The sequence below is a fragment of the Dermacentor albipictus genome, chromosome 8, assembly GCF_038994185.2.
Source record: "Dermacentor albipictus isolate Rhodes 1998 colony chromosome 8, USDA_Dalb.pri_finalv2, whole genome shotgun sequence".
Taxonomy (NCBI): Eukaryota; Metazoa; Arthropoda; class Arachnida; order Ixodida; family Ixodidae; genus Dermacentor; species Dermacentor albipictus.
The window spans coordinates 48267193-48282314 of record NC_091828.1 but is presented as its reverse complement, the minus strand read 5'-3'; the positions used below and the strand labels follow the sequence as shown (position 1 = coordinate 48282314).

The following is a 15122-nucleotide window of genomic DNA, read 5'->3' as shown; positions in this document are numbered from 1 at the left end:
TCAATTACCTTACAGAAATATTTATGTCGTCATCTGTCAGATATGCACCACGAGCAGTCCTTGGGGCTTCTCGAAGGAGGTTGTCGAAGGATTTCACATTATTAAGGTTCGCCTTGATATGGATTACATTTTCACTGCCTCCCGCAAAGCAATTTCTGGTGCACTCATAGACGCATTGTTTCCTGTTTCCCTACTATCGCTCGCTTCATTCAGAATGTCATTGCCTGTATGTAGTTAAGCGTGCCCGTCAAATGATCATTCCTCAAGGGATTAAAACTTTTTTCTTTAATTTACGTTCGGCAACCCTTCCTGCCAAAATCTGGTTGAAAAAGAGTCCACATGCTTAACCGATATATCACTGTTTTGTACATTGTGGAGATGCTGTGTTCGTCTCATACACTCTACAGATAACACTTAAAAGTTGGTCTACATAGCCTTTGGCGCTGTAGAATGTGTGACAGGCGCGCTTAACCACCGCCAAGCATTCGGTCGTTTTTTCGGGAATCTATTGCACGTTCGTAAGTGTGCGCGCTGCACAAGGGACAGCGCCGGACTGGACGCCTTTATTGGACGCTCCCACTTGTATGCCTGCCATTCGAATGTATTTTCAGTCGTCTTAAATTTCTGCAGTGCTTTGTTTTTCTTATTTCGCTGAATATTCTGCTCCCTTGTAATAATAGAAAAAAAAGAAGCTGGCGTGACGCAGTGGTAAAGTACCGAGCTTGTGATCTGTTGGTCAGACGATTGAATCCTAGTGGTAAAGCTTTTGTTTTTACTTGTTCCTTATTCTTTATTGCACTAGAACACTCCCTGTTGCTTTCTGTATTCCAAAGAAATATCTACGGTACCGTGTATTTCAAGCGCAAGACCTGCTTTGCGCACCAGTACCCAGCGCAACAGCATCCAGAGCGCGACACCTGGCCCGTAATCTGGCATGTCACTGCACACTGGATACTGGGGTTTGGCAGTAGGGTTTTTATTGAGTCAACGTGTTCCCTTTCCATGGTGGCCTCAACGGCGTTTTACTTTGCTGGAGTGCAAGGCACCATCCACGCCGGGCCGCCCTGAAACTTCGGGTGTTTCCGGCGATTTTGTCAGGTCCATGGAAATGCCGGGCCGTCTCCTAAACCCTACGGAGAAGCGTATAGCATCATCCGCCATGTTTTCCATTTGAATGTGCTGGTGATTTAGTTAAGCACAGGTAATGCTCAAGACAAAGCTATTGCGCAAGTGTTGCAACGCAGTAGTGCCGGGGCTACCGCTGAGAGCGCGCAGATTTCGTAGAAGGCCGCTCTCCATTAGCGCTTTACAATACAACAGTTCCATGTAGCGGGTTTTCTATGTTCTGTCAAATTTTGGTTCCATTCTTTTCAAATAACACTCGCTTTGGCAGACGCTTCTGCATTAGCGCCGTCGCGTCGATCGTGGATGCGCTGTGGCGTGCCGGTGCTGGTGTTCCGACAGGCTCGTCTTGTTCAGCCCGCCGCCCTCGGCTGGCGTCTTCTTCGCCCGAGTGTGCCTGTTCCCCCGAACAGAGCGTGACGTCAGCCGCGCGAGTTCAGGCACGTGCGCGGTTGTTTCGCACGTGCGAATGCGCGGCTCAACGAGTCGAACCGGCGGCCTACGTGCGGCGCAGCAGCGGCTTCTGGACCCCCTTGGGGCTGGCGGTCTGCGCGGGCATCGCACGGCCCGTGGCCACCGATGCGAGCGCCGATGACGAAGCGGACAGCGTCGAGTGCAGCGCGGTCAGCGTGGTCGAAGTGCTCCGCCGACGTCGCCGCCGATCGGCCTCCTTCGAGCACAGCCTGTCCCGTACCTGCGGGGACAGGAGGGGGATGCCGAAGCACCGTGTGAACAAAATGTTATGCGAACGGTGCATGGACAGGCCACTCTTTTCGGCATACCACATTCTACATTTTTCGATTCGTTGCAGAGAGGGGAAAGAAAAATGACCGCGAAAGTGGCTAACCAAGAGGATGCGCTTCGCGGTGTGCTTTTATTTCATACGTCATGTTAGAGCAACGCACTGAGCGACATGCAATACGAGAGCCCACAATGACGCTTTCCTTCAGCAACGGTTTTTTGTGCACGTTAAAAGGGCGAAGAATATAATGCTCTGTATTAATAAATTACCCTTATACGATATCCAGAGAATCGCTCATATCGCGAGAAGAGGCTTGGTATACACGGAAAAGACAAAAGCAATAGGCGGGTGACGACGCATTTTTTTTTGTTGCTGCATTGTATACTAAACGATCCCGAGGCTGAAGGAACTTCGCCGTTCTGGCTCATTTCCTGAAACTTGCCACGAGCTAGACAATACGTTGCAATTCGTTACGTCACAGGGACGTACAGAGAAAATCTCGGCATGAAATAAAAAAAAATTGACTTTGACTATCACTTTATTTTCTGGTAATCAAGCTATTGCCTGTAAATTAACAAATATGGACCACTTCATCAGTCTGATAGTGTCCTTTGACTAGTGTGCTTAAAGGGACACTAAAGTGAAAAATGATTTCTCAGAATGCCGTCTGTGCTGATAGCCACACTGCGAAGGGACGCGTTTTTTCTGTTCCGTTAACAAACGTTATCATATTTGATGCACTCAATTGGACAGCTCCAAGGTTTGATTTAGGCGTGGGAGAGTTAACGTTAAGCCCGTCGTTTTTAGTTGCTAATTGTTAGGAAACCGTTTACTAAAGCACACGTGATGGGGCGGATACCTGATGCAGTCCGCAGAAGACTGCAACCTTTAAACAGCAGCTTTCTGCCTGTAAATACTTTATGGGACGCGTGAGCAGCAGACAACTGTGACGTGGCAAGGCTGGAACGAACGGCGCCGCGAACAGCTCCTCTAGCACTCAGCTAGATCGCGATCATCCACTGGTTATAGCGGAAATCCGTCCGGTTGTGTGAACTACGATTACTTCGTCCATTCCTATAAAAAAAGTACTTGTTTTACGCAACCATTTAAGTGTTTCTGTAAAAATTGAAATCATTCTGCTTTTCATTCATGTTGAAATGATGTTTAAGCTTTCCGGGTTGACTTAGCGCTTGTCACTATGACAATTGCAATTTTGAGCACTTGTCACTATGTTAAATACTCCATGCGCGATGCTGAAATTCTTCATTGTAACCTTGAGCTGGGATCGTGCTTCAAACGTTTTCTTTTATCCCGTTAAACCAGTTTAAAGTGTATACAGTTTGAACGCGACACCATATACAGCTGATGTTACAGGCGGTCAAACTCTGTTTCTTGGTCTATTACTGCTTGGCGTACAAGGAAACGGAACAAAAGAAGATCAGCCAACCGCATACGAGCACAAGACTGTAGAGGAAATAAAAAAAAGAAGTCTAAAAATTTAATTTGTTAGATGTTTTACAGAAAAATTATATTAAATAGGAATTATAGAATGGTTAACAGCTCCAATACGTTCAACGTAAGCGCGCTTGCAGTTTTGCAAAAAAGTGACACTAACGCAAATGGAGACATTGCTGTAACTATATACTCTATAATAAGAGGTCGTCTGACAAGCCGTATCACCTTGTTAAAAAAACTACTGTCAGCTTCGGGCTGTCCAAAGGGCCTGCGACAGCGCTGCAGATCACGGTCTTCCGCCCCCGGTGCGGGTGCGGTCCTCGACTAGTGCAACGTAGTCCCTTAGAACCAAATAAAGTTTCTTGTTCCTGCAGGACACCAAGCTCGACGAGCGGCTCTAGCGAGGCAACTGTCTCATGTACATAAGCACTCACCACTTCTCTTATCATCATCCATCCCAATACTTTCACTCCCCTTCCCTCTTCCCCAGTGCAGAGTAGCAGACTAGAGCGCACTAGCTCAGGTCGACCTCTCTGTCTTTCCTATCAATAAATTCTATTCATTCATTCTTTTCTGTCTGTCTGCCTGTCTGTCTGTCTGTCTGTCTCTGTGAAAGTGAGCGCGTTATGAGTAAATGAGTGCGCATTTAGTATTCCTGCTCGTAGACTCTATTTTACAAAATAAGCTTTCCATCTAGCTAGCAGCAAACCAAAAAAAGAAAAAAGAAATAGAACCAGTGCCAGTGCACTGGTTTTCTTTCCAGTGCTCCTTCTACCTTACAAACGGTAGTTCCGGCTCTATTTGCCGTACTCATTTTTTTCTCCTCCGAGCAGTGGAAACAGCTGTCACAACACTTCCATACAGCTCACCCATTGCTTTGTTGCACTCAAAGCATTGCAGCTTCCCCTCGCGTGTAATGCTTACCTTGCAGGAGCAGGAAAAAATTAAAATAAACAACTACTCCTCTCCCAAGTCAATGAGATGCGTGTGAAGCAGCTTCCGGTGCGAGCACGCCTATTTTTTCCCCGCTAGAATAAATATCCACCATGACTAACGCGTGAACCAACAACATTCATTGGCTCACATTGCATGACGGAAACAGTTGCGTCAGGCTGTGCTTTTTTTAAAGCGAACCTTTCTTTACTTCCCCCGGCTTGCTTCCTTGCGGAGTGTACAACATGGGGCCACTGTGAATGTGCAAATGGTCATGTGCCACTGGGTATTCGAGCATTGTAAGTTAATCTGCGAGATTTTGTGCATGCCACCGGCTAGGTGCGCGGAAAGACATGCAGACGAGCCAAGAAGTTAAAAAAATTTGCACGAGACCGTGCACTGAGGGACGTGCCTTTAGCTATATAGAATTGCAGAGCAAGTGAAGACATTTCAGTAAAGATCAAGGAAACCTTCTGTTATTAATGATGTACATAATGCGCTAGACACACCTCTTCTTCTTGTTCTTATTCTTCTTGTTATTATTATACATGTGCAACATACTTGTAAACGGTCAGAGTGGTGGCGTGTAAAAACCGATGTAACAAAACCATGTTATAGCATTACAGCTTCTATCTTTGTAGCGATACTACCCACGCATCTCACTTTGGAATCATTGTGTAGACTAATGAAAGCACCACTGGTACATAAGCGTACATTACAACCTGGTGACCTCAAAACTCGAGTGATAAGCACAAAAGGGGAGGAGGGCTGCGATTAGAAAAAAGAAAATAACACTCCTTTTCTTTCTGGGCCACATCAACGTCACAAACAGCTCTGAATGGCTGCCAGTACAGTCATTAGGCGTCTAGGTGCTCGTGCTCTTCTCGGGGATGGTGCGTGCCTGGGTGTATATTAGGCAAAAATACGTAAATACGTATATTTGGTAACAATACGTTACGGCGAGGCCTTTCTACTCTTTATATGCTTCAGTATATAACAAGGCTTCTTAGCGGCGAAGCCGACTTAAGAAAGCTACACATTAGACATTGTATATACTGCACCCCTGCCTCACGCACAGTTTTCAAAGCTTATCTCGATCTAAAGTGAACTGAGCTACGCCTAATGCGTCCAGACTATACTCTAATGCCAAAGGGGGACTGGAGAGGGGAAGTGCGGGGAGTTTGGAGAGGGAAAGAAGATTAGACATTTACTGCAAGTTCTGTATATCTGAAGGGAAACTCTTCGAAACTTTTCAGTAAGCTCGCACATTGCCATTTCGGCATTACACGACGTGCTTCCAGCACTACACGCGACACAAGAAAGACGGCATGAAGACGGCGTGGTCGTTGCGGTTTTGCTTGGCTATGGCTCGTTAGCCAGCACATTGACAAGTCCGATGCAACTGGATGGTAAAAATAAAAGAACAAGCCGGAATTGGTCGTGCGTCCTAGGATGGACGTGATCTGATAACGGTTCGGAAGGGGAAAAATTCGCTTGCCGTCGCGTGATTGCGCTGAATAGCGCTTTCGTCAGCAAAGGCTGTCATTCCTACCAATAACTAACTTGAGGGCAACCGGGCGGTTCGCTTTCGGAACCATTATAATATCGCACATGCTGCTGCCTACTTTCCTGCGGTGTTTGGCTCTGCCGCCGGCCTCTCGAGTCTTTTTTTTTTTTTTAATCTGGCGCCAGAACACCCGTGAAAGTGAACAGCCTATGAGGAACCACAGGGCGTGCATTTTGGGACAACTCTGAATACGGAGAGGTCAAAGCGTAACAGAACACCGTACCGCACGTAAACCGTGGTACAGCGGAACAACGGCGATAAAAGCAGGACTTCTGGGCACCTTATTATGCCTGCACTGCCTAGACACAAGTGCCTTGAATTTAAATCTGACTTCGCTTAGCTACCAAGCGCATAATGGCATCCATGATGCAGCTGAGCCGCCCGCATCACACGTTTTTTTTTTTTTTCTGCTAGGTATGGCAGTTTTTCGGGAGGTTTACACGGCCGTGTCCGTGCAATCGGGAGGATTTGTTGGATTGCCATTTGTTGGGCGTGTTGGTAAATTGAAAGCATATTTAGCGCCAGCAAACAAGGACGGAAGGGAGACGACAACACAATGCGCATTGTGTTGTCGTCTCCCTTCCGTCCTTGTTTGCTGGCGCTAAATATGCTTTCAATTTGTTGGAATCCGGAAGTCTGCAGAACAAATCAGGGGCAAGAATGGTGGCGTCTGCAATGTCTCAGTATACTTAGTAGGTTTGACGTAATAGTTCTGCGAAGACCCGCAAGGTGGAGAGAAGTAATCAATGAAGGGAAAATCAGACACCCACCCTTTCGTAGAAAATGCTACAAAGGAAACCTATTCGGGTTCCTCGAAAGAAAAGCCTCGCAGTTGAAGAAAAATTCGTTCTGGTCCGGGACTCGAACCCGGGACCACCGCCTTTCTGGGGCAGCCGCTCTACCATCTAAGCTACCCAGGCAGCTAGACGATGACAGGGCGAAGTCGAATGTCCTTTATGCCTGGAAGGTATAATTCAGCAAACTTTCAAACCTGTGTTCGTCACGAGTTATAGGGCCTGTAAATGTGCAATATGTTCCAAAAATTCGCCTATCGCGCCCTCCGGTTCGATACGTAGGGTGCAGAAATGTGAAGAGGCTCAGGCAGCAGGACAGCGATTTCAATTCGCGCATAGGAACTTTGACCGCGGCGGGCCCAGTACGGCTAGGAAGGGATCACGACTGCAAGATCAGACCGTAGAATCGCCACTAGCTGCGTCATCATTTAAGCGCGTAGGTTTTCTAATACGTCAATAGATGCCGCGCTCTTCATTATAGCTTCGCTGTGTAGAGAAATGAAGCCATTACTCAGTCATGCATGAGTCGTGTGCAGAGGTGGCGCCCTCGTCTAGCCGCGCATGACGCAATCGGAGCAAAATATAGCTCCGAGCTTGGCGTTCAGAAAGGCATGGCTCGTCAGTACCTTTGTCGATCCGAGGAAGAGTGATCGCGTTATGAGAGAGGTCATTGTGTCATTGCAGGTATAATTTGTAAAACCTATAACAGTGCTCATCTGGAGTTATAGGGCCTACAAATGTGCTATTTGCTGCAGAAATTTAACGCTTCCTCGGCCATGGGATCCCTGCGTTGGGCGCGTGGTGTCCAGAACACAAATACGAGTATTATCAGCGCGTTTTACTACAACCGCTAACTGTTGCAACTTGCACGGTTACTGTGTTTTTGAATGGCACTAGGTGTCATGAACTCTTTCAGGTTCCCGCGAGAGGATGAGCGAAACGAGAGTAAGGTAAAAGCGGGAGCCATTTCGACAAGTGGACTTGTCTTTTTGAAGGCGACATATGACTTCCTCGGCGCGGTATGTATGGGTAGGCTTCTTCTAATGGGCAGGAGGGGTAAGGTGGGTGGGTAGGGAACCAGCGAAGGTGTGTTAGCGGCGAGGGTGTAGAATTCAGGATAAAAGAGTGCCATGCACAGGGCCGCTGACACGGCCGTGTGCATAGCACAATATTTATATTTTGTCTTTTCGAAGAACTAACCCTGGATGTGTTAGGCAGTCTTAGCTAACCTTTCTTCATTTCAATTAGCACCTGCAGGTAACTTGTCGTGTGCTGTCGTTGGTGTGATTGCTTGTCGGCTTCCTAAAATGTGGCTCATCAAAATCGGCCCTCTTGGTTTCCCTTCTTCTCTTTCACACACACACACACACACTCATATATATATATATATATATATATATATATATATATATATATATATATATATATATATATATGAACACCGTTAGTTCGGCATCAGTTGCACTTCGTTCCTCGAAGAAGCTGAATGTGTGTCGAGTGACCTCCTAAACACCACCTTGCAGTGTAGTGAGCACGGTCTAAAAGCTTACATACGTGGGACCTTATGCTCGCGCATGTTTCTCGCATTTACCGCTACATCTGTACTGAATTTTTTACTACCACGTATTTGTGGATTCACTTCATGTAAAGCCACACTCGCGTGGCAGCGTCACCAACTTTATGGAATGCATGTTTCGCGGCAAATAGATGTTTCGTATCCGTTACGTGAACATTCCACAATTACACTTTATAGACATTGGCGTAGACACTCCTTCCTGCTGCAGTAGAGCGCCTGCTCAAAGCGTCCCTGCAAAACGAAGCGTGCGAATCTTCGCAACAAAAAGTCGACATATGCAGTAACTAAAGGATATTTAGTGCGTTTCACTAATTTATCGCATTTTTTTGTTTTTTCTTTGTTTTTGGCCTTCAGGTGTATTTTCTTTGTCCCAAGCGTGGCAGGTCCGCGCTCACCATTCGCAGAACGCTCCTCTTGAAGGTGAAGGCGAGGAAGATGAACGCTCCCTGGAGGCTGCACAGCACGATGAACGGGTACCACAGGGCTTGCACTCCGGTCAAGGCAGCCGCGAAGCCAAACACCCACGTGAGCCCGAACACCATGGCCAACTTGACGTAAAGCGCCAGACGGCCCCGCTCCCCGCTGGCGCCGCTGACCCCTCCGCTGGACACGGAACGTCGGGCTACCTTCGTCTGTCGGACAGCGTTAAGAAATATTTAACGTGCTCGCGCTTTTCTTGCGACTTTCTCCTCGCCTTTGTAAGCCACATCTCTGCACAGCGAAATAGCATTTACTAGAGAGCTTTAGCGTGTCCGCTATTCGGGTAAACGCAGGCGGAGGCGTAAACGGGAGCATCCTGCACGGTGCTGCCATCTGGTGGCAGAGAGCTCAAACAGACAAACACAGCTAATATTGTCTTAACCAAGTGTATTCTCCTTCGCTGGTGGTGTAAATTTCTGGCACTTGAGTAATCGTGTTGCTGCCGAAAATTTACACCAGCACCGAAGTATAATACACTTGGTCAAGGCAATACTAGCTGTTTTGGCTCTTTGAGGTCTGCACCACCAGGTGGCTGCACCATTGAGGCCGCTCCCGTTTATGTCTGCGCACCAACGCCCCCACCCGCCTCCGTTTACCCCATGGTTTACCCGAATACCGTACAAGCTAAATCTCTCTATTAGAATGGCGATTAACGGAACTCGCGCCGATGTGTTTGCGTGTCGCGCCAATTAACCTTTACGTGGCCCGATAGCGATGTCCTGTCTCTTGAGGATCAAGAATGTTTAGCGCTTCACCGTTGCAGGGCGTAATCGAACGCTCTGGAATTTTTCGAGGCTACAAGCTTAGTGACCGTCTCTTGGCTGCGCCGCGCGCAATCCTGTTTGCCTGCAGTGTGCAATCAATTCCCATTTTTAGCCACCCTATTGCCGCTTTGCCCTGGCGCAGGGAAGCAAACGAGACGCCAATTTGGCCGGACGCTTTATCTGCCTGTCGCAAATATGAAAGCGACACAATTGAGATGTGGTAAAAGTAATGCAGCAGATCGAACGAACTGGGATCTATAGATAGCAAAGCTTTGTGTGGGAGCATAAAGAGCAGGAACTCATGCAGACACAAAGTGTACCGAGCCATTTGTCAAGCGGAGTGGCTGACTATTAGTACGGTGTACTGGAATAGGGTAGTGTGTCGTCCGCTGAAGTGCTGGAGCACGCCGGTCTACTGCAGTGCCACCTGTCGCTGAAGCTTGGAGTCATAGCTGGCAACAGGAAAAATAATGGTGCAACACAAGGCCTCCGGGTTGGCATTTATGGTGGTCGAGGAGGTTATGCATGTACGTACGGAGCTCGCTGATTGCTTGGTGTGGTTTTTCCTGCCGCGTTTGAGCTTCTTTAAGTGCGCGCGAAGTGCTGCATTCTTAAATATCTCTCTGTGTGTGTGTGTATGTGCGTGGGCATTTTTTTTTCAGTGAAGCCTGGCAACCGCCTTCCTGGCTGATGCAACTTGAAAGGAATCACAAGCAACCCACCAGGCACAGTGCGGGTGCTCCTTCCGGGGTTATTATCGTCGTGTGTTTCGAAATACTAGAAACATATGCGTGCTTACCCAACGCAACGAGTAGACGACTGTTTGTTTGTCATCTGCAACCGAAACGCTGAGCAGACGATCAGGAACACTGCATGATATGTGGTTGGAAACGTACAAGCTTAGACGCCGTTTTGATATATTCTAACACTTTGTAGTGTTTATTTTTTGTGAATTATGTTAATTGGAATTGTTTTGAGAGCGTTTTAGTTCGTAAATGCAGAAAGTTCTGCACATGTTTAAATTTCGCGCGTTAGGCACGCCGGTCGATCGCAGCGGCCTGCTGGTGGCGTCATTGCATGAGCGTCCCCGGTTCTGCTATTGTTTTGCTGTGCGGACGACACACTGCCCCATTCCAGTACACCGCATTATTAGCGAGTACGTCGGACTCCTTGAAAGCATCATGGTTTCAGAGCCTTCGTGCGCATACGTACGCAGCGCAATTCGAATCCATTCTATCCGCAAGAAGCGTTTACTTCCTGATTACCATGCACCCGCGGATGCACGAAGGTGAGCTTCTGATTTTTTTTGTTTTTCGCTCGCGCTTGCACTGCCGAGGATGCGAGCGCCATCTGGTGTCACAAGCAACCCAGCGGCATACGCGGTGCGCGTACTGCGCTGTGATTGGTTGGTCTGTTCGGCAAGGGAACAGCCAGGCTACAGCCACGGTCGTAGAGTCCGGCGACGTGCGCAAATAAAAGCTTCCCATTTAAAAAGTCCCCGTAAGTACGCCGAGAATAGGCCTTACACAAATTCAAGCGAGGCGTAGCCTAACTGAGCTTTAGCCTGTCGCATATCTTCAAGTGTTCTCCGCATTTAGCAAACCCAAACGTACTTATGGCGAACTATAGTCCATATTTCAGAAGCAGCAGCGCTCGCTCGGCAGAAACGAAGACAACAACGCAAGCGCTGACATTCAACTAAAAGTTTGCTTGAAAGCGGCATGAATATATAACCAAACGGGAACCTGAATACGATAACATAACTTACATGTGCAGCAATAATCAACCGGGTGCAACGAAGGTCTCGATTTTGTGTCGCTTTCAAATAAACATTTATTTGAGAGTCAGCGCTCATGCTGTGATGCTCTTCGTTCTCCTCGAGTTAGCGCTGCCGCTTGTCAAATATCAACTGACACAAAGGCGTCCAGCATTCGGAAATGTTGCAATATAGTCCTATATTTACTTTGTCTGCATAGCGAGCAGTAAAACACGGGTGATGCCTTTTCCACTTTCTGTGGCTTCCTGGAGCTTCTGTTACACCAGCTGCGGACGTACACCCGGGAAGACAGTAGAAACACCAGAACGAGCGTTGTTCCACCACCGAAGGTGGTTGCGAAGATGTGCAGATACCTCACTGTTGTCGTCCTACTGGATGCCTGTATCTATATATGTCAGTATACAGCACATTCGTTCTACACTTTATGGCGCGGCAGGTGCATGAACGTATGGATTTGTGCTGATAGCCTATGCAATGCTAAATATCTGTGGAATTCTACCAAGCTCCTTCATATCGTCTTTCATACAATAGCAGTCCCAAGTTACATACTTCTATCGTTGTGGAGTCACGTGTGCCTCTGGCTCTTTACAAGCATTTTGGGGTACCTTGTTCATTATGAAGAACCGGGACATTACCATAGAAATTAATTCGTGTGTTCGAGGCATGTGCTGCCGGCGAATTTGTTCGTAAAACCTTGAGCGATGTGAAAATGATGATCGAGTGGCCGCGTACCTATTTGCAGGTATCGTAACTAAGTGTCAAAATTCAAAATGTAATATCGGCACTGACGGATATTTGGAGACGGATCATGACACAGTTAATTTCCAGAGAGACACTAGCATACTTTTACAGTTCTCCCAGGACCTCGCCGTGCCAGAAACCTTGTCGGATGTCTGCGTGTAATTTAACATGCAAGTAAGCTGTGCTGTAGCGTGAACTGCCTAAAAAAACAGCAACATGCTACAACGCAGCACGAAGCATTCGCTTACCTGTTTAGTGGTGAGGTGAATACTACGCGCCGTGAGGAGGAAGAAGGCAGTGTTGGCCAGAAGCAACAGGAGCACGGGCGCACCGAAGAACGCAATCAGGCTGAGTGGTCGATTGATCCAGCAGTACGGCGTGCCGTACGAAGGGCTCCACGCGGACTCCGGCTCGAGATACTGGAGCGTCGACGCCGCGGCCACGAGGAGCGCCGGGGCGAGCCACGCGTACGCCGAGTACGACAGGAATGCGCTGGCGGCGCGCGAACTGCCGCCCGCTCCCCTGCGGAACGTCCGCTGCACGTCCATCGCCATCACGTTCATCCAGAAAAACGCCGCCAGGTGAGCGGCGTGGGACACCACGGCGAACGCGCTGCACAGCGTCGAGCCGGACGCCAGGAACATTCCACCAACCACGAAGCTGCCCTGCGCCACGAGCACCGACATCGCGAGGCACAGCACCAGCCGCGAGGGACCGGTTCGAAGCTTGGGGACGAGTGCGTACGCCACCACGTGAAGCACCAGACACAGCACGGAAATGAGAAGCAGCGCGGTGGAGAGCACGTTCTCGAAGCCCTCCGGCCTCAGGGCCGCGCTGAAGTCCGCCTGCGGAGGAGACATGCAGGCCATCACGGCGTCTGGTCCGTCCATGTGCCAACGGTCCGGCCTGAGCTCCACCTCGGAGTCTGGACTCGGAAGCAGGGTCGAGTCGTCGCGCACCCTGACTTTGTCGCGGCGGAGGCGAGTCCACTGGCAGTCGTCGCGGCGGACGCACACGTCGGTCGGGCAGGCGGACGGCACGCACCGGTTCCCCACCGGTTCGTGAATCTCGTCGCGACCGCAGACGTTCTTGGTCGGTGCGGCCGACATGACGGACGTCTGCCAGTTGCTGAAGTCTAAGACCACGGCGTAGGAAGCGCCCGAATATCCCGGAGGTCTGGTCGGAGGCCCAAGCTGTGCTTTAAGGCTGCAGCTCAGTTTACTTAACTTGCGCTTATTGCAGATGGCGCAGTGCAGGTTTTTGTAGACGCGCATGTTGGCGCTGTCCTCCAGCGTGCTCGTGTAGCTGTGGCACTTTCGTCTCACTTCCGCGTTGTTGTAGCTGTCCGGGCACGACTTCACCAGAGGAGTCTGCGTGCACGGCGAGACCTTGAGCTCGCGGATGATGTGTTCGTCCGTTTTGTTGACCAATTCCTTGATCGCCATTTGGCAGGTGGCGCTTTTGTGATCGACGCTGCCCCATCGGACGGTAATCTTGCGCGATTGGTATTGGTACCCTGTTACAGTGGCATTACCGTTGTCAAGGGCCTGCGAAAAATTTAACAAAATTCTCTTATAAGCTTCTAGGGTGCCATTCCGCTATGCTTTGCACGCTTCTACAACAGTATAAAACTAAGCATTTTTTAAAGGGTATCTCAGCAGGCTCCATTTCAAGATGTCGTCAGACACTTGAAGTTGTAGAGCGCTGTTTAGGGGGCGTCTTGCCGCGAGAAATTTTCAAATTGGTTCAATATTGGTGCAAGCAGGAGAAATTGAACTGTCACGTTATCATACTACCAGGGGGTGAGCTTCAATACCAATTATATACTATCTCTCCTTCTCACTGTAGTAGCGTCCGCAAGCAACAATCCTTGCTTGTGTTCTTCCTCATCGCAGTACAGCGAACTTGTCACGCATACCTCGCGAGGCCATTTTCTCTTTTTCTTATTTCATCTCTTCCTCCTCTTCCCGCTTCGCGCACTACCAGCCCTCGTATGACGCGTTCTACATTGGAATATTTGCAATGGTCACGTGCCATAATCGATGTTGCGGTAGGCGGCGAGTCTTACATGGAGACATGTGTGCATGTGACTGATCCTTTGGCTGCATGCGGCTGCTCCCTCGAGAGGAAGGGCTCGAGGGCGTGTCTTGAAAATTAAAGCTGTTTCCATGGAGTGCAGCCCTTTGATTATTTGCAGACATGATCGTCAGATAAGGTCGCCAACCGTCCCGAATTCGGCAAAACAATCCACACTTTCGCGCAAATGACCCGTGTCCTGAATTATCGTGGTCCGGACGGCCAAATGTACCGACTGTTGCCTTTTATTTCGTTAGCATTCTTAGGGTGCTTCATGGATTTTCCGGAGGGCCAGCTATCTATCTGCGTTTGTATATTATATTTAACCGTTTTCCAGCCTTCCTAGGTCACTGGGTAATCAGTGGTCAAATAGGCAGCGAATCGGGTTGCTGTGCTGGGTGTACAAGGGCCCTATAACGTAAAACTATTCCAATATGTTGTTATTCCAATCTTCTGACGTCAAATTTACGTAACCGCCGACGCAAGCACCGGGCGGCCACCCGCATGGTTGTCTGAACAGACCAATGAAACACTCACCTCGTTCATAGGAGGTAACTTTTGTTGGCTTGAAAAACGAATATCATTGCCTACACTGAGTGGCTTGTCTTATCTAATTGGCTGATACGAGGTGAGGACAAGCTAAAGTGGAGAGGAATTCGATGGGCCGAGCCACTGCAATGGAAATCCATAACAGGATGAAGAGGGTGGTGCCGGCGTCAGCGATTGGTCCGCTTTCCTTTACTTATCTCGTGGTGGCTGGTCGAAAATCGCGGCGGCTTGCAAAGGAAGCTGGGTAATGACGCTAAAACGGATCCTCAGCAAAGATTAGTTGCCAGAACCATTTCGCAAACGTGCCGAAAGTGCTCGAAAACGTTACACGGCCATGCAAAAACGTTTATTATACGCAAATAAACCCATGGTATCTGGCAGGTGCGAGTAACCAGTGCCTGAGCGATCGGCGGCAGCCCTCTTTTATTCCTTGCGGAACGGGGCAGCCTGCGGCTATACAGAAGAAAGTTCAGTTTTGTTCGGCATATTAATGCGTCTTTAACGCGTACACGTCACATTAACGCGGTGAATTATTGCGGTTTTTTG

At 48.8% G+C, this 15122-nt stretch overlaps 1 protein-coding gene across 1 annotated transcript in view; it reads right to left on the bottom strand.

Annotated features, from left to right (window-relative positions):
- Positions 1-1321: 1321 nt before the first annotated feature.
- LOC135910199 (uncharacterized) overlaps positions 1322-15122 on the bottom strand; it is a 76750-nt gene continuing 62949 nt past the window's right edge. Inside the window, exons 3-5 of the mRNA XM_065442250.2 lie at positions 12200-13498; positions 8585-8821; positions 1322-1816 (exon numbers count right to left, since the gene is read on the bottom strand). Of these exons, the coding sequence (XP_065298322.1) occupies positions 1622-1816; positions 8585-8821; positions 12200-13498 (1731 nt within the window). The 3' untranslated portion in view covers positions 1322-1621. The remainder of the gene's footprint in view (positions 1817-8584; positions 8822-12199; positions 13499-15122) is intronic.